Here is a 22,557-nt window from a genome sequence, read left to right on the forward strand (position 1 = left end):
GCAATTAACAGTATGACATTAAAAAGGTGCAACTATTGCAAAAAAAAAAGGAAATGTTAACACATTATCGCATTTCTCTTTCATTTTGAGTAATAAGTTGACTTGCTTTGTTCATATAAACACATTTCTCATGTGTTTTGGTATGTGCTGCAACTAATATAGAAGTCGTTAAGTATCATCATGTCTGGCCTTTAGCCCCGCCCCCTCACAACACCTCTAGTTCATTTTAATGAGTACCTGCACTTATTTTTCCCCATTTAAAGCACTGGCCGAAACGTGCAAACTGCTATGCCAGCAGGACCTCAGGTCAGGGACCTGTAGCAGTCATGAACCCACATGCAGCGGCACACTGAACACAGCATGGTATACAGTTCAAATATCGAATGTTAAATATTGGGATACACAAATATCATAGCCAGAATATGTACCTTTGAAGATATATGTCTTCAAGGTGTGTAATGTGGAGTTAAAAATGGTAAATCTATACTTGGCTATAGACACTTAACTTCACGATATTTTGGCGTTTGATACAACAGTTGTCACTACCCCAAACAGCAACGTCTCGTGCCTGGTAATCCGCTCCATTCCTGTCCCAGCAAAGTCACAATATCTACCCCTTACACCTGACAAAGTCCTGATGCTTAGAGTCCCTCACAAATAAAAGTCCTCAAAGTAAACTGAAGTCCCACTGCCTGCCACCTGACCCCATCACAAAGTAAAGTCCTGCTGCCCAGTCCCTCCCTCCCACTTGTGACATAGTCATTCTGTCCTGTCACACACCTGCGCCCTGTAAAGCCTTGGTGCCCGCCAGCAAAACATTCCCCGGGGTACGAAGACAGAGATGAATTCACATTCAGTACAATGCAATGCTTCCAAAGCATTCACTTACCACATAGATAGAACTTTAAACAAGACACTAAGTTGGCATGTGTGTACATAGCCAGCGAGAAAAAAATGACGTTTTTTAAACTCATTACTAAATGTGTAGTAAAAACAATGCTCCCCGATGTCAAGGATCTAGGTGCCTTTAATATTCAAATCTAGGAATGGGATAACGTTATGAATTGAAATTTGAACCTCTTTGAATAAATTCTGCAGTGCAGAAAAAAGATCTCACATCGCATCATGCATCTGTTTCTCACATTGACCTCAAATACTTTGAATCTCGAGTAACAAAACACAGGCCCGAAATGTACAAAGAGATTCTCAGCAAGAAAAGCAGGGGGAACTATTTACTGGTGTTTAAATGCGAAGACCAGAGATTCCCAGGTCTCGGCGGGAAGCATTCAAGTGTACTCTCAGTGACGTGGCAGCTGCTTTAAAGGAGGCTTAGGGGTGAGACGCAGGCCCGTCTGCAGGAACAATTAGCCGTACTTATGTGAGATCAAAGACAGAGACACGGTGCGAGGAAACAGAGTGCTACTTAACGACTGTGAGAGGTCGTCCCACTTGCTGACTTTACCACACGCTGCTGTTGTCACTGAGGAGAGAAGGCATAGTGAGGATAGCCACAGGCAGATTATTAGCTCAACCCCCTCCCCTACCCCCGCGGGAAGCGCTAGACAAGTACTGTCCATGACGAATCCGGGTGACAAGCATCTCTCGAAGGAGCAAAAACGGCTGGTACATTTTCGAGCACTCTCATGCACATCAAACGTCAAAATGTTGCAGAGAAGTGTTACCTGGCTCAGAAGCACAAAGACTGGATCTGCGAGGCAGCCAATCACTCCTTCACGTCAAGAAGAAATGTAAACAACTTCTTCTCAATCAATGCCTGTACCCTCCCACCTAAAACATCTGACTGACCTGTTGCCCTTACCCCACACCCTCCAATTACATCTGAGCATCACTGTCACGCGGAAAAACTGTCTCTACTCTCTCCACCTTCACAACACCCTACCATAACCAGCTCAGAACCATATAGTTCACACATCCTACTGACTAGCATATACCGCTCCTATATACTGCTATGTAGTTTTAATTACTCCATATGTATCTCACGTAATTGCTGCTATGGTAACTTTGTAAAGCACTCTGAAACCTCTGGGTCTGGTTTGCGCTAATGTCCCCATATACTACTGTCTATGATATACTTATCTTATATACTGTTACTATGTATTTTGATTTACTCCATATGTAGCTCATATAACTGCTGCTATATTAACACTGTAATGTGCTCTGATACCTTCGGGTCAAGTTTGCGCTATATAAAAGTCTTTAAATAAAAGAAATAAGATATTCAGCACTTTAGCAAATAATAAAAGGTGCTATTAAAATGATTTTTGGGAAAACGTGTTCGCCTCCTCGTGGCCCATCATTGAACTGAGTACCAACCTCCATTCAAACACTATTCCCAGCTACTGAAGACTGCCGGAGCATCCTTCCGCACCTTTCTCCACCAGACGCCTTAACCAGGTACTACTTATTCCTCTCTAATCCCAAATCCCAAGGGCAGACCAAGACCCTGCTCCTGAACTCTCACTGCTCCCAGCTCTCTTCCTATCAGGGTTAGTCCCTGTCAGAGGTGCAACTAGAGCCAGATTTCTGAGGGGGGCTAAGAAAAAATTTCGGGGGGGGGGGGCTGAATCTTTAAGCAATAGGCAGAGTGGAGCTGCAGGGGCTCTTAGAAGGTGTGAAACAACAGCGAGGCCTCATTAACATGCAAATGGTCTTTTAAAGACCTGTGAAGTGCTCGGGTGCGGCTGTGTGGGTGCCCGGGAAGCTGTCTCATCCCGGGCTGCCACACGCGATGGGGGGGGGGGAGGGGGCTGAAGCCCTTTGAGTCCAATGGGTGTTGCGCGCCTGGTCCCTCTACACAAGAGTCAGAGTTTCTGTCCAGTTTAAACTCCAGCTAACAATTGAGAGTGTTGTATCTTAAGAATCATTAGTAGAACATTGACAAATGTGAGGTCGACGTCCATTGTCCGATTGATTATAGGAACAACTAGTACATGTCAGGGCTCGCCTACAGACAGCTCTGTTGGCAAACAGACCTATTGTATCCACTAAAGACTTAAGAGTGGGCTTTGTGCAACCCCGTGCTCATCATTCCATGGCCTTCTTGTCTGTCTTGCTTCCTCATTTGAAAGCTTTCCACCCTAATCTTGTGTTTGTCCTTCCAATGAAGCATTTCTGTCTCACTGTGCTTTGACTGGGTGGGTTCTATTCTTCCATAGCTGTCATAAGCTAGCATTATAGTTGATTAGTTTTTTTTGCAGATTTATATAGTGTGAACTCGACCCGAAGGTATTGGAGCGCTTTACATGAGCACCAGTTACGTTACACAAGGACACATTCAAATTTTTTTTTTTTGGTAGGCACAGGGAGATTAAGTGAATTGCCCAGAATCACAGGATGTGGAGTCGACCCCGAGTTTCGAACCCTGGTTTTCCATCTCCCAAGTCAGCAGTCTATGTTCTCTTCCTCTCTAGGCCTATTCTTGCTCCTCCGCCATGCTTTGGGATCCCCGCTCTCGGTATAGACTATGAGCCTCCATCTCGCACCTGACCTCACCTCCTAACATTGCCACCACCTGCTGCTCTATTGGTAGGCAGCTGTTGAAGTGTTTTTATTAATTAGAAAAGTATTCTCTAATTCAATTAGGCTAAAATAAGTACAGCTAGGCCAAAGCCAGCTTACATTTGCACATTTTCTTGTTCGCAGAAAGGAATGTGTTCTTTTATTTTTATGTGAGAGAGCCTTGTCCATGTGGATGTATTCTGTGTGATTTTCCACATCAGAAAATCGGTGAAATAAAAGCTTATTGCATGGTCTCTGTATTAATAAACTGTTTTAATGTGTGTACCTCTTGATGAAACCATGCTCAAGGTGTTCCTGTCTTTGTAACTTTCAAGACCCTTTGCTCAAATCTTTCCCAGAGTTCATTTATCTGTTGAACTGTCTATTGCATTTCTATATTATATAAATGTCATATAATTTCCTTCATATTCTATGGACACCTCAAACTTTAATATGCATTAAAGTAGATGTTTCTAGATCAATTCTTCCCAAACCTTTTAGGACCACAGCCCACTTTTTAAAACAACAACATTTTGTAACCCACCTAAAGCTTTAAAGGATACGAGGGAGGCAATTCTTTTATGTATCCAAAGCATGGTATGGTAACGCACTGTCATTTACAGATAGCACATTTTCCATTGAAATGCCACTAAATTTGCACTGACATACCATTTTATTGAAGAAACTATATGACACACAAATGATAATGCGTGGAAATCAGGTTTCAGTGAATATTTATCATAGAATTAGAAAAAATGTGCTTAATTTTTGCTTTCTCAGCTCCAGAATCTGTACAGTTATTTTACAGGTATTTACATGTTGTTGTGTGTTACAAAAAATGACAATATACAGCCTTTAGTTCTAAACGCCCTATACCCTAGCAAGACTATCAATTAATTCACTTTACTTGGCTTTCTATGACTGCAAAGTGAGAGAAGTTTTTAGACACCAACTTCCTTATAAAAAGAAATAAGCAACAATTTGTTAGAAGACAGCCTGACATTTTACCTCTGTCTTTGAAGCGTAGCAAATTGACAAGAAAAATAGAAAATTTTAAGGCATCTTTATTACCCCCAGGTCCCTTATGTCCTCGTCCTATTCATTTACATATTGGAGATGACCATCTCCGCAACAGAAAAAAGACAGAAGAATGCTGTTACACTAACCCCTCCCCTCCCACAGGGAGTATATATACCGGCCTAACCCAGCATTCTCCCTGTTCTTTTTTTCTGTCTTCGGACAGAAAGGGATGTGAAGTTTGCTCTTACCTGCTGTTGGCTTCTGGGACGTCTCGTCGGGCAGCTGGGCTGTCCTCTGCGCCCCTGAAGTCTTCCTCATTGTCTCGTAGAGCTGCTGGGCTTCTCGACGTCCTGTTCCGCGGACTCCTGGCCTGCCGGGCTGGCCGGGAGCTGCTTTGTGGACGGCCGGTCCTTTGTGGCTGGGGCGCCGCTCCTCCCGGGCTGTTCCGGGTTGAAGGCCGCGTCTTCCTGTGGCAGGGCCGGTCGGAAAGACGCACTGCTGTTGCTGTTTGGGGCACCTCGGGACGGTCTTGGTGAGGCTCCTGGTGTTCCTGGGTGCCGGTTGCTGCTGTTGGATACGGCTTTCCTCCCTGGACGCTGCATGGACGCCTGGGGGTGCCAGCTGCTCCTGGTTTTTCCTCTGATGCCTCGGTGCTCGCTGTTGGATGGCGTCTGGGCTGGTGGTTGGGGGTCAGTCTTGAGTGTTGGTGGTTGACGACTCCCGTGGTGAGTACCGCATAGCGGTTTATTTTACCACTTACTTACGGCGGCCCACGGGGAGCCTGGGTCATGTTCCCATTTTGTCTTTCATTTCTCCCTCAGACACTGGGGCTGATGGCGGAGTGGACTGCTGGTTTTGTGTCATGGTCCTGTGTTTGTTCCTCATGATCGGAGGTTTGACTCCTGGTGGGTCCTCTCAGCCTTTCATCCTTCTGAGGTTGTTCACATGTGTGCCCTTGCGTTGGGTGACGGAAATCCATCTGTTGTTCAGTGCCAAGCTTGCGCTTTACCGATTCCTTTGTTATACACATGGGGGTCTACCAATACTGTGTGTGCCATGCTTGAATTCGTGGCCATTTCTTGCCTGATGTTTTTTTTCAGATTGCAGGGGTCCTTCTACTTTTGGTGTCCTCTTCCTGCCTTGCAGAGTCACTGTGGCCTGGTGGTTGTGGTCATATACTATTTTTTTCATTGGTCTGGGTTCCACTCTCTTGTGTTTCCCTGCTGTGTTGGCTGTCTGCCGGGGGTGGAATGTGGATCCGGATTGCCTCGTTTCCCCTCGTGCCAACTGCTGCTGTCATATATGTTTCTATGTGTATGTGTCCATCTGTGCAGCATGTAGTCTGCTGTTGCACTTTGGATGGTCTTGGTGCGGGGGGGCGTTGTTCGCCCCTCCGGGTCGCTGCCGCTTCCTGGGCTTCTGGTGTTCCCTGGGTTGTGTGCTTTCTGCTCTGGTACGCTGCTGTGTGTTTCTTCCGCCTTTGTCCCCTTTGCTTCTGTGTCTCTTTGCAGCAACCCTCTCTGTGTGGGTCTGTTGGGAATGGTGGTGTCCATTCTGCCTTATGGTCTCGTTTTTCCAGTATGTGTCCTGCGCTGCGTTTTGGTGTCGCGCCTTGGTACCTGTCCTGGTCTTCGGGTACCGCTGCCCTGTTGTTTTGGTGCTGGTTTGTTGCCGGCTAGCGCTCCCTGTCGGGTTGTTCCACTGTGCTTGCTGGGCGTGCCTTGGCTTGGCCGGTCTGGTTCTTGGGGTTCCTGGCTGTTCCTTCTTTGCCTCGCTGTTCCTGCGATGGGCTGTTTTCTTGTGCTTCGCTCGAGCCCTGGCGCCTGGTCCTGTGTCCTGTGTGGTTTCACTCCGCGGCTTCTGTTGCTGCGTGCTTCCCCTGCTGCCCCCTGTGTGTGCTCCTGGTTTGGGTCCTGTACAGCCTGGGTGGCTGGGTTTTACCATGGGGCCTCCTGGGTGCACAGAGCCTTTCTCTTCCTTCCTTGTGTTGGTTCTGGCTTGGTGTGGCGTGGGAGGCTTGTCCCTGCCTTTGGGCTGCTTCGTGTGGCCTGGCTGGGTGGTGCTATGTTCAGCGGCTTGCCGCTTCCGTGCTGGGTTCAGCTGTCTTTTTTGCTCTGGGCTCTGGCACTTTCCTTGCACTGTTCCTAGCTTCTGTGGTTTCCTTGGCTTGGTCCTTGTGTTCCCCGGCTGCTGCTCTCCGCTGGATTCTCGGGAGTTGCGCTTGCGGTTCTGTCTCCTGTGCATGCCTTTTGCCTTTGGTTTCCTTCGGTGGGTCCTGCTCGCGCCCTTCGCCTCTGGTCTGGCTTTTCCTGGCTCCTGGTTCTGTCAGTGGTGCTACTCAGTCTGTAGCAGCTCCTGCTGCGGCTCCCTGTCTGCTGGATACTCTGTCTGTTGCCTGTGTCCTCCTGTTTCGCGGCTGGTTCTGGTGTTCAGCCCCTGCTCCCTTTGGGTGGCCTTCCCGCTCTGTGCACTTCCTGTGGTGGTTGTGTCTTTGAGGCTGAGTGGGCCATGCTTGGTGCCTGGCTGGTTTCCCAGGTGCTGTTGGCCTCGGCTGTGCTTCCGCTGGCCTGCGGTGGCCTGTGGTGTTCTTCTCCGCTTTGGTTCTCTGGCGTGGGGGGCGTGTTCTTGTCCCTGCCTGATCCTGTTTCTTTAGCTGGGGTTGGGCTCATTTTTTCCCCGTGGGCCTGTTGTTCCGGGGGCCGTTTTCCGGTTGCTCCTGGTTGCGGGCTTGCGGCTGCCTCTGCTTGGTCTCTGGCCTTTCCTCCCTGTTGGCAATTGGGTGCCTGGTTGCGTCCTGGTGTCGGGTCCTCCTGGATCTGCTGGTGCTGTCTGCTCGGGGTTGCCCGGCTGCTCGCTTGTGTTGGTTCCTCTAGGGTCGGGTTCTGGTCCTTGCATGTGTGGGGTGTTCCAGCTGGGCCTGTTTTGGGCTGTCTCCCACTTCTGTTTTTCCTGATTGCCTGCTGCCTCTGGTTGTGTCGGTCGGGTGGTGTGCCTGGTTGCTGGTCCCCTGGTCCGCTGGCGGTCTGTGGCTTGTTTTGAGGGGGTCTGGTGGCATTTTGCATTGCTTCCTTGCCTGAGCCTCCTCTCCTCTGTTCCCTGTGGTTCGGCCAGGTTGGCCCTGGTTCATGCCTGGTTGTGGTGTCCGCCTGGGTGTTGCAGGTGCTGGGGGCTTCCTTTGGGTGGCTGTCCTTTCCGGCTTCACCTGTGGTGCACTCTCCGGGGCTGCTTGCTCTCTGCCTTCTAGTGTTGTCCTTGTGGCTGCTGGCGGTTCTTCTCTTCTGTGAATTCTTCGGGTTTTGGCTCCCCTGTGGGGTGCTGGGGCCTGGTGTTTTCCGTGTTCTCGGCCCTTGCTGTTCCGGGTCTTTGTGCGGTTGACTTGTTGGTTGTGGTCCTGCTCGCTCTGCTGTTTTCCTTGCAGGGGCTCTCGGCGCCCACCCGGCCTTTGCTTGCCTGTGCTCTGTTGGGGTCCTCCCCTCTTTGGCTTTCCACAGGTGTGTTTTGGACCTTCGGGTCCTTCTGGTCGAGCTGTTTGCTTGGCTTTGGCTCTGGCTTCTCGCCTGCTTGTGTTTTGTTGCGGTTTCTGCCATAGGGTTTCTCCCCTGATACTGCCTTCCCCTGATGCGTGCTGGGCCTTGGGGTTTGGTTTGCCTGTTCTTTTTCCATCCTGGCTTCTGTTGCCTCTGTGGCCGGGCTGGTTTTGGGAGTCCTTCCCCTCGGAGTTGGTGTTTCCCGGCTGTGGTGTGTGGACCTCTCCGGTTCCTTCCGGGCCCCTGGGGAGTCCGGTTGTTGGGCTCAGGTCTTTGCTGGCCTGTGTGTTGTTGGTCCTGTCTTCTACCTCGTCTGTTTGGGTTCCTCTCTGCCTGGCTTGTTCTTTCGGTGGTCTTTGGTTGGGTTTGTCCGCTGCTGCTGCAGTTAGCTCCCTTGTGGTTCCCTTGTTCTGGTCTTGGGTTCTCTGGATCGTTTGATCGGCTACCTGTTCAGTTTGGGGCCTGTTGCGCCTCTTCTCGGGTGGTCGGTGTGTGCTTGTCCGGGCTGTGGCTTCATGCTCCTGTCTCCCAGGCTTTGCTGTTGGGGTGTTCTGCTGGGGTTATGTTCTTTGGGTCGACGCTCCCTCCTGTTCCCCTTTCTTCCTTCTTTCCCCGGTGCCTTGGCTTTCCGTCTTGGCGTGTCCGTGGGCTCTTTCGCCTTCCGGCTGGGTGCTGGTCGGCTGTCGTGGTTGGTGCTGGTCTCTTTTTTTCCTAGGGCCTGGTGCTCTTCTGTGGGGTTTCGGGGGGTTGTCCTCTGGGCTCTCTGGTGCCGGGTCGTGATGGTTGCTTCGGGGGGGAGGAGGGAGGTGTTGCTTGGGCCTGGCCATTTGCTTCCCTCCTCTTCTGGTTTGGTCCTGCCCTTGGTGGGCTTCTGTGGCCTTTTTCTTGGGGTTCCCTTTCCGCTGCCTGTTTTTGGCTGGGGTGGGTTGTTTGTGCCTTGGTCTGGTTCCAGTTGCCCGGTTTTGGCTTGGTGGCATATTGTCCTTTGGTCTTCTTCTTTGGGTGGCCTCCTCGCTGTTTTTGTTCTTGGCTGCTTCAGTGGGTTGTGGTGTCCGTTCTCTCCACTTCCCATGTTTGCTGTGGGGCATGCTGTGGGCTGGTTTGGCCTCTATGGTTGTCAGCCTCCTCGTCTGGCTGGCCTCCAGTTGTTTTGTTGGGTGCGCTCCTGCTTTGATAGGGCTCCCTCTTGTCTGGGTGCTCTGCCTGGGGGTTTTCGGCGATTCTTTCTTTTTGGCTTTCCTTCGGTGGCTGCCTTGGTGTGGTTTCCTGGGTTAGCTTCTTTTTTTTTTTGGGAAGGCCGGCTTTTCTGCTTTGGTATTCTCCAATATGTAAATGAATGGGATGAGGACATAAGGGACCTGGGGGTAATGCTCTATTACTTACCAGTAATCTTCATTACTCTGGGTCCCGTTGTCCTTGTCCCATTCATATGCCCCGTCCTCCCTCCCGGACGGCCAGCCTTCCTGTTGGGGGCTTGGTGGTTCAGGGAGAATGCTGGGTTAGGCCGGTGTATATATACTCCCTGTGGGAGGGGAGGGGTTAGTGTAACAGCATTCTTCTGTATTTTTTCTGTTGCGGAGATGGTCATCTCCAATATGTAAATGAATGGGACGAGGACAACGGGACCCGGAGTGATGAAGATTATCGGTAAGTAATAGAGCATTAATTGCTTGGACTTTCCCGACTCACCAATAATTGACTTGCGACACACCACTGTATGGGAAACACTGTTCTACATGTATCTGATTGAATGTATCTTACGCATTTGAATGTTCATAGGTCAATGTCTTGATAAATTGCTAGCACAACCAAGTCAGACCATTTGAAGTAACTAAATGTGTGTGGCATCTCTATCTAAAACCCTATAAAAGATTCTGTTTTCGAGACTTGTGTCATTTATTTTGGCTTCCTAACTGTGTAATGTCTACGCTAGTCTGTTATTTGATTTATATTCAGTGTTCTGGCTTACCTCTTTGGGAGCAGGCTCTATGTCAGTCTATTTATTTGCTATATATTTTATTCTGGCTATGACTTAGTGCAGAGGCTGACCTTATGTTAGTCCTCCCACAGATTATGACTTTGACATTATATCTGAGTTAATTAAATATTGACTAAATACTTTTTGCCTTCAGTAATGATCTTAAATTTGAATAAAACTATAATGTTGAACTTGGAATTCTGTCACGTGTATGTTTTAATTTTGTTCGGACGAAGTCTTATGAAGACATGGGCAGTCTCGATCCTATGCGCTAAAGTTCAACATGCCTGCTGCGATGCAGGTCTGTTGGGAGGAGTAACTTATTCTGCGCTAAAGTTCAACATGCCTGCTGCAATGCAGGTCTGTTGGGAAGAGTAACTTACTCTGCGCTAAAGTTCAACATGCCTGCTGCGATGCAGGTCTGGTGGGAGGAGTAACTTACTCTGTGCTAAAGTTCAACATGCCTTCTACAATGCAGGTCTGTTGAGAGGAGTAACATACTCTGCGCTAAAGTTCAACATGCCTGCTGCAATGCAGGTCTGTTGGGAGGAGTAACTTACTCTGCGCTAAAGTTCAACATGCCTGCTGCAATGCAGGTCTGGTGGGAGGAGTAACTTACTGTGCGCTAAAGTTCAACATGCCTGCTGCGATGCAGGTCTGTTGGGAGGAGTAACTTACTCTGCGCTAAAGTTCAACATGCCTGCTGCGATGCAGGTCTGTTGGGAGGAGTAACTTACTGTGCGCTAAAGTTCAACATGCCTGCTGCAATGCAGGTCTGGTGGGAGGAGCAACTTACACTGCGCTAAAGTTCAATACGCCTGCTGCAATGCAGGTTTGGTGGGAGAAGTAACTTACGCTGTGCTAAAGTTCAACATGCCTGCTGCAATGCAGGTCTGGTCGGAGGAGCAACTTACTCTGCGCTAAAGTTCAACATGCCTGCTGCAATGCAGGTCTGGTGGGAGGAGCAGCTTACTCTGCGCTAAAGTTCAACACGCCTGCTGCAATGCAGGTCTGGTGGGAGGAGTATCTTACGCTGCGCTAAAGTTCAACACCCCTGCTGCAATGCAGGTCTGTTGGGAGGAGTAACTTACTCTGCGCTAAAGTTTAACACGCCTGCTGCAATGCAGGTTTGGTGGGAGGAGTAACTTACTCTGCGCTAAAATTCAGCATGCCTGCTGCAATGCAGGTCTGGTGGGAGGAGTAATTATTATTCTGCACTGAAATTAAACACATACGGGCAGTGAGACATGGGGACATGAGATATGAGATACCCTCTAGCGGCTCATATATCTACATGTTCAGAACAGATAACTAACAAACGTTTTGAATTTTATGGAATAGAACATATACCCAGACACCCTAGGGGTGGCAATAGGGAACTGACATTACGTAGAAAAGAAGCTCTTTGGATTTTGAAATTGAGGAGCACAGAGTGTGGCTTAAATTTCGTCCAGGAATTACACTATTTCTTAGGTAGATAGAATGTTTGTGTTAATACTTGAATGAATGACGCAGAAACTACGCCATTATGCATGTACATTTTAATGAGCTGTATATCATCTGATCACAAGCATGTCTTGATGTCACATAGCTCACCATACTCAAATGTATAAACTATATTTGCCTATAGTATTTAATGGAAAGAAACAAGAACATGAAAAGTATAAATAAGATGCCATAGATCTTTATGTATTGAATGCATGACCTTCCTTTTATACACTGGTATAAACCATAGGATTTTGGCATTTAAAATAAATGACCAAATGATGATTTAAAATAAATTAATGTAATGACCTCAATTGATGGAGAGATTAGAAGGCACTATTTTAAATAGACGTAACACTTGCGAAGTGACTAGCTTAGAAACACTTTTTAGCCACTGAGGCGGTTTATCAGCAGGACGCGAAAAATCATAACTCACATTGGAATGTGACACCAAAAAAAAAGGTTCACTATCACCAATAGAATTTGAATTGATGAGAAACAGGTATTTTGTGGCACCCCGAAATATTGCTAATCGACAAAATACGTATGCATTAAACAGAGACGTGCAGAAGTAGACGATGCGTTTCTCTAATACGAAAGTAGCAAGGATAAGAGTGAACACCAAGTCTTATTTCCATGTCACTATTACTGGATGACGCGAGACGCCCGACGTCGCTATGATTGGTTCTTCCGTTTGATAGATAGCCGGGGTTTTTGAACAGGATACAGGCTGCTGCACTCGGCTTTCCTGCACGTTTATGTGGCGATGTCCATACCGTAACGAATATTTTCATAGGTAAGATAGTGGGAACGACGTTTGAGTTAACGTTATTGGGATTTAAACTGTAGTGATAACATTTAAGGATCGAAGTCATGGCTGACTAACTTATGGTGTGATATATACGTGTGAGTAGCTTGTTAGCCGCCATTGTGAATTGTTAGTAGTACTCTGCTTTTTTCGGTTTAATTTTTGGTATTCAACACGCTCATAGAAAAGTTGATATTAGCTCTGTATATCTATACAAACTTTCGGGGTAATTACTCGCATTTACGTCATCTTTGCACGTATCACGGATATTCACGGAGGTTTATGTATGATTTTTACAGCACACTGTGAGAGGGACATGGGTCAAGATTACAAGAATTAGGATTTTTGTACGGACACCATCGAAATAGATACCCTGTGTGGTCTGGAATTAGCACCACATTTCAAGTAGGTGTCTCCTTTTAGCTACAATTATAGCTACTGACGTAATCAGATTCCATGTAAATCATTCTGACACGCGTTTTTTGTCTATACCCTTTTCCGCGTTTTTCCTTTATTTCCAGGTTTTGACAATACGGATAATTTAGATAAATTGCTTTTTACTTGAATAGGTGCGCTTGGTTAGTGTTTATTAGATATGGTTTTTAAACACAACACTGTAGATGTCACGGGTTTGCATGTTAAAACTAGAAGGACACTCAGGTGTGGCACGAAATTTAGAACATTCACCGATATGCTGTACACTAATGTCTGAGACTCTGGTCTATATGGGCTTAATCTCCTTCTCTCTCCATCTATATTTGGGTTATAGTCGTGATAAATCAGTGTTAACAATGGTATTTTCACTTTACTCATAACATCGTGAGTCTATTGAAATGAAATGCTTTCTATATTCTATATATGGAGATTTCTCTCCACCTTTTTATCTTGAATACACAGCTTTTCGACTTTGGTGTTTAAATATATACGATGGTAATTCATTTTATTTGGAATCTTGTTTCCATACATTGGCCTTTTATATGTGTTTTTCACTTGTACAGCCTTGAGAAAGTCGTGGGACTACACTCCTTACGCGACGAAACACGTGTTGGCTGTTGGGAGCTATTATGAAGGCCTTTTGAATAAAAAGAAAGAAGAAGACGTGATTTACGATTCATTGATATATGTTGCTTGTGGTGATTTGTTTAACAAATGCAAAAACCTTAAAGACTTGAATTTTACGTGTGCTGGGGAACAAAATGAATATATGCTAGCTGATGCCTTCTTTTGTGGAGTTTGTGGTGCTCCACACCTTTCAGCACCGTCATAATAAGTAGATGACAGAAAACTGAGTGTGTGAATCTTTTAGTGGCGCCTAGACACCTATACCTGATACCACGTGCCCATTTTTGTAAACTGAAATTAAACATGCCTGCTTCGATGCAGGTCTGGTGGGAGGAGTAGCTTACTCTGCATAAAGTTCAACACACCTACTAAAATGCTAGCACAACAAAATGGCGAAGTACGGCAGCTGTTTTCTCATCCTATGTGAACGTGAAAGATGCTGCATATCCGCGCAAAGAGGCAGAAAAACACTCCCAAAAAAGTTTCTTTCAATTACTTCTTGTTTCGTTTTTTCTGCTGTACTGGCCAGACATAAAGCGTTGTAAAGGTTGCATAAAGAAGAAGCAGATTCGAGATAGGAACCATGTGGTAATATGTAAGTGCCCATACACTGTCACTTGAAAGTCACCACGAACAAATTGATGTAGAATTTTTCAGACAACTTTAATACATTTGTTTAAATGGAAGCAAATCTTCCAACAACAAAAAAACGATCTAGCACTGAATGAATCTAGTGCCAAATGAAGAAGATGGGAGTGTATTCCTTTTGTGCTACCAGGGCTCACATTCAGGGCATAACAGAAGCAAACATACATCGGAATCAACAAAGATGGGCCTGGACAATCACATTGCACATACCTCACTCTAGGAGATATGATCAGCTAGGTGGACGTCATCTGCCTTCATTTCCCATAGTTCCCTGCTGCCCGCCCATTCCTCTTCCTGTCTCCTTGTGCTCCTCTGCTGCAGATTTGGTGGCAGTGCGTTTAAATAGAGGAGCTCGCCAGCACAGCTGCCTGGGGAGGCCAGATGCTCTGCTGGGCTCAGTACAGAGGCTGGGTCACCACTGTTTATCACATACAACAATTCATTTTCAAACTCAACATTATTCACATTTACTATCCTAGTATGAGGCTGGTCCCTGAAGGTGGGTCGGTGTCCAGGATACGCCAATGGGGCTTAAGAAGCGAAATACAAAACACATGTGCCTTATAGGGTGCATCAAAAGATGTAAGCCTCCTTGCATATTCTTCCTATAGGCTGTAGTTGAAATGCTCGCCAGAGCGCCAAAAAGAATTGTAATCAATGGAAGCCGAGCTCCCAAGGTCAGCAGCTGTGACTGCCATGTCTGTAATCACAGAGTTCTAGTGTCGTAATGCACTCTAGCTTTTATGGTTACATTTGGAATCCTCGAGTGTCCTCCACATTAAGGTTCCTTTGTACAACCTGAGGATGTTTATAGACAAAGCTTACCTATGTCCACGAGTGAGTCTGTGATTATCTTGGAAATTCGGGAGCGAGTTACACCTACGTCAGGAATAAGCCATGCAAACACACGGAAGAGACTTTGGGAATAGGGACCTGGATGTTTAAAGTGCGACGTTGTGCTGAAACAATGTAGTTAACGTGTTCTTTTCTTGCAATCTAAGGGGCTTATTTACAAGCCCCTTGAGCCGTCTGTACGTCACTGTATCCCATATAAAGAGGGACGCACCACGGCGCAAGGGGCTTGTAAATAGGGCCCTGAGAATATAGTCAATACCGAAAAAGCTCTGATGGTGCTCTTCTGACCCAACACAAAGCCATTTGGCACCCACTCCTGGATGCAGAGCTGAAGGTCAGTGAGGATTATACAAATCAGTGAAACCAGGAAGATCCCGCTGCACACTCGCAGCCAAGAGACAACGTTCTTACCCGGTGGTCCTCCTGAACCTCCCAGTCACTGGAGAAGATGGCGGCTTGCTGATCCTGCGAGCAATTGGAAAACTGGAAGAGGCTGGAAAACATGCGCCTGTTCTCTTGAGTGTCCGCAAATATCGCATCCTGGAAGTTTACGCCATGAGGGAGAATGTTGTAATTCTCATCCAGCCTGAAATAAGAAGGCACAGGGTCAGTATTAGCGCCAGCGATATACTGTACACCTCCCGCGTCACTAGATTTCTATCTTGGATGATCGGTTGCATCTCTGTATGTCTCATGTTGCTATCTATGCAATCAGAATAAGATAAGGTTCCCTACTAGTCTTGAACAATCCTCTCTCCTGAGGCACAGTTCACACTTGACTGAAATGACAAATGGCTTTAGTTCCAGGTGTGAGAAAACGCTGGGGCCAGGTCAAATATGTGCATAAATCTAACATCAGTGAAACAGAATAACAGCCCCTGGAGACCAGAGACCAGACCATAGGAGGTTTGAGGCGGAGTACAGCGGCGAAGGACAGAGAGCGAAGAAGCGCAGAGCAATATTTTACTTTGGGCTTGAATAAACTGCATGGAAGGGAAGTGTGTTACAGCATGTGTAGTTCAGGATTGGTAACAGCCGTTTACAGCACTTCCATTGTAGGCACATCCTCAAATCTGGACATTTCATGGTGCTAGACTTCTACTCCAGTTAATTTACCGAAAATCCAGGCTGGATTAAAGGTACTCAGGTGATTAAGGCTCTTAGCAAAAAGCAGGGGTGTTCTAGAAGTTGATAACAAGAGAGGAAAACCCTGAATCTTGAGGAGGCTCGGGAGCATTTAGGAGGGGTGTGGGAACATTGGGTTTGGGATTGGACTGAAGCCAAAAGTGTAAAGGGAGATGCCATGGAGAAGCCCAATGGCGCCCGACTGCTTTGCAGCACTGAAATAAAGGAAAAATAAAATGATAATAACTCAAGGTTATTATCATTTTATTGTTTACGTGCTGCGGCAGCTTTGCCGGCGGGGCGGGGCTGCCCTGCTGACAGAGCAGGGGAGGAGTGGTTTCCACTCCTTAAGTGCGCATTAATATTTGGCCGGCCGTCTTAGGCTGGCCAAACAGTAATTCGCACTTTGCATGCTCTCCACACAGGCAGCATTACAGCCTGGGTGGAGAACATGCCCAGACTCCCATTCCCTGGCTGAGTGCCGATACACGGTGCTCAGACCAATCACAACGCTGCATTGCAGCATTGATATTGGCTCAGGGGAGCCTCAGCCTGGGTGATTCCTGTTCCTGGAACACTGGCCAGGAGAGACGACGGCGGGACGACAGAGGAGAGGTGCGGCCAAGGGGTAAGGTTTGTTGTCTTTTTTTACACCCCCTTACCACCCCACCCCTGCTCCGTGCCCCCCCCCCCCCCGCAACCCCCAATCTGTGCCAGCCACTCCTAGTGAAGTCTGCTGCAGTAGGCTAGCTTGCTGGGGAGTACAGCATTAAGCAGAATCCTGGAAGGTGATGTAGGTCGAGTGTTTGTCAGCAATAAACTACAGGGTGGTAAAAGTGCACCTGTCTGACCCTAGCCTTATCCTCATTGAAGATCATAACCCCCAAATGTAAATTTGAATGAATTAGACCATGAAAACTTTAGGCAATAGGTTTCCTGCATTCTATAGATAGTAACTGTAAGGAATGGATAAGTATGAAGAAGACCCTCCCTGAATGGAGAACACATCCTTTGGGGACCTCTTCCTCGGACTTAGTCTGGATCAACCTGCTGCAATTCAAAATTGTCAGTCTATGAGAAGAGATTTTTTGGACTCTCTGCTGCTTTTCTCTATGTAACACATTTCCGGATTTAGTCATGAGAGATGCAATGTTTCATTTGAGAGTGGGCATCAATATAGGTTGACAGGGCGGAGCTTAATGTCTACTAGAAAGTAAATGAAGCAAAATGTATGCTTTTTAGACTTTACTTTCTCCTGGACCCATTTGATGTTTGATTGTGGGTTATTTAAAAAAAATTCTATTTATTTGCTCCCTTTATTACGTCTGGTCTACTAGAGAGTGCATGCAATGTCTTTTGCAAGGCATATTGTTAGCTTTCAGTGGGCCTAGAACCTGGCCATTGCTTACCATTGGATGGCTCCATTGTCTCTTATTTGCTTGCTGCTTATACAATAGCGTGTCTTTCCACTGCTTCCTTTCCACACACTACTTTTTAGGTCTCGCCTGAGCCAAACGCATGTGCTGCTCTGGCGAGACATTTAGTGAGTGAGATTTCAAAAGTGCAACCGGGATAGAGCGTGCGGTTACGCGCACAATGACGAGCAGCGGCGCCATCTGGCTTGCCTCTCTCGTCATGGTGCGCGCACATCGCACACCACTCGCCAGCCTGCTTTCACTTTTCCCGGAGCGCACCACTCAGACCAGCCACACGGGCGCACACGCGCGCACCACTGTCTGCCGGGCTTGTTACTTTTAGCACGAGGCGCGCGCTGAAAAAGCCAGAAGCGCGTCTTTTCTTTCACTCCCCTCCAGGTTCCTCAACTGCCACGTCTCCTCAGGTCGAATGCTGTCGAAGAACTAAGTCCAACGACTTTGACCCTTATCGCAGAATCTGAGAGGAGATCCAGTGTTCTCGCTTTTGGCAGTTGTAAAAGAAAAACGGATTTCTCCTGCTAAGCATGTGTTTATGCAGTAGGCTTGGTATTACACTTCGGTCCCCGTAGACTCGAAATTTGTTTGAAAGTAAACATACAAGGCGCAGACTTAAAATAATACCATTCATTTTAAAAAGCTGTTTAATTGTTTGTTTGACAGTGTTACGGAAAATTGGCAGCAGGAACACGGACTTTAAATTACACAATTCCATTTTGGGCGCGAGCTGTTGTACTGAACTATGACTTATTCCACATGAGTAGAGACCTAATAAACAAATTGCTTCTGTGCCTAATCTACACCTACGCTTGAGAAGAAGTCCCCTAGAGGAGTTCCTAAAACAGGGAGAGGGTGCCACATAGTGCAAATGATTTCCTAGTGATAAGAACCCCATACCCGAGGCCCATTCAATTGTGTAGTGTTATGCTTTGCAGTCTTTTTAACATATTTTGTTTTACTAAAACAAGCACGGGGCTGAACAATGCGCTGTTGTATTCACGGTATGACTTTTGAATTCGAAGCTCTTGCTTACATTTAGTGATAGTACATTTTATCAATGTTGCTGTTACGATCTACTTATTTATTGTTATTGCAGAAGTCGCTCTGAGGTAATTCAGTTTCCGATCTCGTTCATATTTAGGAACCATTTTGTGTCTTTCTGCCATTTTGTGTTGCCCTCACTCAGGCGGTGTTGGAGCCGGCCTCCTGTTCCCCCTCGCTAAGCCGCACGAGGTCCCCTGCACCTCGGGGCTCCTCCATTTTGGATTGTACGTGACTCTACGCAACCGCCTACGTGACCCTGCTCCACCCGGCCTCGGTCCCAGCAAGGCCCGACATAGAGGCGCCAACCCTGGCCAGGGGGATACCACGTGAACACTTCCCCACTCCCGGCAGAGGGCAGTATCGATGGGACCCCCAACCGTCCTCCCACACCTAGGTGCGCTCGCCCCACAGCTCTCTGGGGCCTGGCGCCTCTCCTGCTGGGCGTCTGGCCGCTCCCAACCCGGCCTCTCCGCCCCCCCGGACGCAAGGGTCCGGACATCAAAGGGCTCCAGACCTATATCTGGGGCGACCCGGCAACAAGACAGCAGTTGTATCCCGGAGTCAAGAGCCCTGCTGATCGGATCGCGGCTGACCCTACGGAGAAAGACTCATCCTGGAACCACGCTCTGAGCCCTGCTGACTACGTCGCGGCTCCACCGTGCTTAAAGACCTTCACGAACCCTTGGGGCCCTGCTGACGCTGTTGCGGCCCGACCTTGTTGAACTTACCATCAGAGCCCAGCTGACCTCGTCGCGGCTCGACCAAAGCGGACCTACCACCGGAGCCCTGCTGACCGGAGAAAAAATTAGCTTTGGAGCAACTACGGCTGCAGGAGGAAATCGAAGAAAAGAAACGGCATCGAGAACTAGAAGAGAAACGGCTAACCCTCGAGCACGAGAGGGGCCTCAAGGAACTCGAACTGAAATCCAAAACGGGGGAGACCAGCACCCCCGGAGCCCGGGACGCTCTGCCACTGACCGAGCCAAAGGTTCATATCCCCAAGGATGTCGTCAAGGAATACTACAAAAATGACGACATCCAGCAATGGTTCCGAGCCTACGAGGTAGCCATGACCTCCCATCGGGTACCCCGGAAGGATTGGGGTGCCGGCCTATGGGGGAGGTTCCTCAGCGAGGGCCGGGATACCCTGCTGCAACTCCCCGACGCGGTGATGACATCATACGACCACATGAAAGAAGCCCTGCTCACCCGCTACGGACTATCAGCCGAGATGTACCGGCACTGCAAGAAGCTCCCCGGTACCACATGGGTCGAATACGTGGACTTCTTCAGCAGGGCCTTTGAAGGGTGGATAAAAGGGAGCAAGGTCACCTCGTACAACGAACTGTTCGACCTCATTGTCTGGGAGCACCTCGCCAACAACTGCTTTGTCGAACTAAGGCAACACCTCCTGGACAGTAAGCTGACCGAGCCCCGGAAGCTCGCCGCCGAAGCCGACCGATGGGTCAACACCCGGGTCCCCCAGAACCCCGTGGGGGACTACCAACGGAGTACCACGGGACCTCCTCGCCAGCAGGGCGGAGGAGGGGGGTCCCACCGCAGTCGAGAATTCCCAGCCGGGCCACCCAGAAGCCCACCACGAGGCCAAGCCGCCAACCACAAGTCCCCGACCCTGGTCCGTAGGGGGACCCCCAGCGCCAGGCCTGGACCCCGACCAACAGTGACCTGCTTCGGCTGCCAACAGACAGGCCACTATGCGAGCCACCCGGCCTGCCCCGTGAACCGACGAAATGGAACCACTGGGCCCCCTCCCCGACAAATAGCCGCCGCAGCCCTGGGGGAAGGAGAGGAAGAGGAGGAAAACCGCGACGACGGGTCCCCCGAGTGGGAACCGGCTGCCATGTCACTCGTATGCCTGGGCTCCCGAGAAATGGTGCCCCGAGCTGCCATCCCGAGCAACACCCAGAAGTACCAGCAGTGGGTCACCATCAATGGACAACGGGCCGAAGCCCTCCGGGACACTGGGGCCAGTGTGACCGCTGTCCGCTGCCACCTGGTGACCCCCGAACAGATCCTATGCCCTGTCCGGACCGCGGACAACACCAAAAGCATGTGCCGGATGGCCAGGATCCCCTTCGAGTGGGGAGGAGTGTCCGGCACCCTAAAAGTAACTGTCCGCGACGACGCCCCAGTGGACTGCCTCCTGGGGAACGACCTAGAGAGCTCCCCCTGGGCCCAGGTGGAGCGCCGAGAGCATCTGGGGATGCTAGGACTGCCCGAGTGGGCCTGCGCCACCACCCGGTCCATAACCGCCCAACCCGCCGCTGCAGCGGCCCCCGACGAACCAACGGGTCAAGAACCGCCAACCTCCTCCGGCACGGAGGAGCCTGACGATGAGGCCGGGCCATCCGAACTTTCCCCCGACGAGGCCGCCTCCCTCAGCGAGATCCCCGAGATGGCCCAGTGGCGCCACGACGGGGGCCCCACCCGTGAACAATTCCAGCAAGAGCAGAAGGCCTGCCCGTCCCTTGAGGGGGCCCGACAGCAGGCGGCCGCCCAGGCCTCGGGGGACCCCACGGGGACCCACTGGATCTATTGGGGCAATGACTTATTATATAGCGAGCAGAAAGTCGCCGAGCTGGGAGCCGGCCGGGTGTTGGTGGTCCCCCTCCGATTCCGAGAGTTCCTCCTGAACCTGGCGCATGACGTGCCCCTCGCCGGACACCTCGGGCGAGACAAAACCTACAGCCGCCTAGTGACCCATTTCTATTGGCCCCGAATGCGGAGAGACGTGGACCACCACTGCCGGTCTTGCCAGACCTGCCAGGCTAGCGGGAAGACTGGGGGTCGAATCAAGGCCCCCCTCCAACCATTTCCAGCCATCCACACCCCGTTCGAACGAGTAGGGATCGACATTGTGGGGCCCCTCGACCCCCGAACCGCCCTGTGACACCGCTACATCCTGGTACTGGTCGACCACGCCACCCGATACCCCGAGGCCATCCCACTCCGCACTGTGACAGCTCCAGTGGTGGGCCGGGCCCTGATGGGCATCTTCTCCAGGGTGGGGTTCCCCCGAGAGGTGGTGAGCGACAGGAGTACGAACTTTATTTCGAAGTACATGAGGTCCCTCTGGCAACAATGTGGGGTCACCTACAAATTCACCACCCCTTACCACCCCCAGGGGAACGGACTGGTCGAGCGGTTCAACAGAACCTTGAAGGGGATGATCAAGGGCCTGGAAGAGCCCCTGAGGAGGAGATGGGACGTCCTGCTGCCCTGCCTCCTGTTCGCATATCGAGAGGTACCACAGAAATCGCTGGGCTTCAGCCCCTTCGAACTGTTGTATGGGCACCCCGTCCGAGGGCCCCTCAGCCTGGTCAAGGAGGGCTGGGAGGCGAACGTCCAAGATGCCCCCCCCGACGTCTACCGGTACCTCCTGGCCCTGCGGAACCAGACTCGGAAGTTCCGGGCCCTGGCAGAAGCCAACCTCGAAGCCAGCCAAGAAGACATGAAACGCTGGTATGACGAAAACGCCTCGACCATCGAGTTCGAGCCGGGCTAGCAAGTCTGGGTCATGTCGCCCGTGGACCCCTGCGCCTTGCAGGACAAGTGGACTGGGCCCTTCAAGGTGGTTGAGAGGAAGAGCCCCGTCACCTACCTGGTCGACATGGAGTCCCCAAGGAACCCCCTCCGGGTCCTACACGCCAACCGGCTCAAGCCCCACTTTGCACGAACCGAACTAAGCCTGCTGCTGGCTACCGACAATGGGGGCGAAAGCGACTCCGAGCCCCTACCCGACCTCCTGGGGTCATCAAGCCAAGACGGCTCCTTGGAGGGCGTCCACCTCTCCGCCACCCTGACCCCAGAACAGCGCCATGACTGCCGGAAGCTGCTGCGACCGTTCGCTGCCCTCTTTTCTCTCACGCCCGGGGTGACCCCCTGGTGCGTCCACGACGTGGACACCGGGGACAGCCCCCCTGTGCGACACCACGCCTACAGAGTGCCCGACCGAGTCCGAGCCTGCATACAGACCGAGGTCTCCAAGATGCTCGCCCTCGGAGTCATCGAGCCATCCGACAGCCCGTGGGC

General features: G+C 49.7%; 1 protein-coding gene across 1 annotated transcript in view; it reads right to left on the bottom strand.

Annotated features, from left to right (window-relative positions):
• CCDC3 (coiled-coil domain containing 3) overlaps positions 1–22,557 on the bottom strand; it is a 265,603-nt gene that overhangs the window by 201,879 nt on the left and 41,167 nt on the right. The window contains exon 2 of the mRNA XM_085652874.1: positions 15,314–15,488. Coding sequence (XP_085509000.1) covers positions 15,314–15,488 — 175 coding nt within the window. The remainder of the gene's footprint in view (positions 1–15,313; positions 15,489–22,557) is intronic.

The sequence above is a fragment of the Triturus cristatus genome, chromosome 4_1 (genome assembly GCF_964204655.1).
Source record: "Triturus cristatus chromosome 4_1, aTriCri1.1, whole genome shotgun sequence".
Lineage (NCBI taxonomy): Eukaryota > Metazoa > Chordata > Amphibia > Caudata > Salamandridae > Triturus > Triturus cristatus.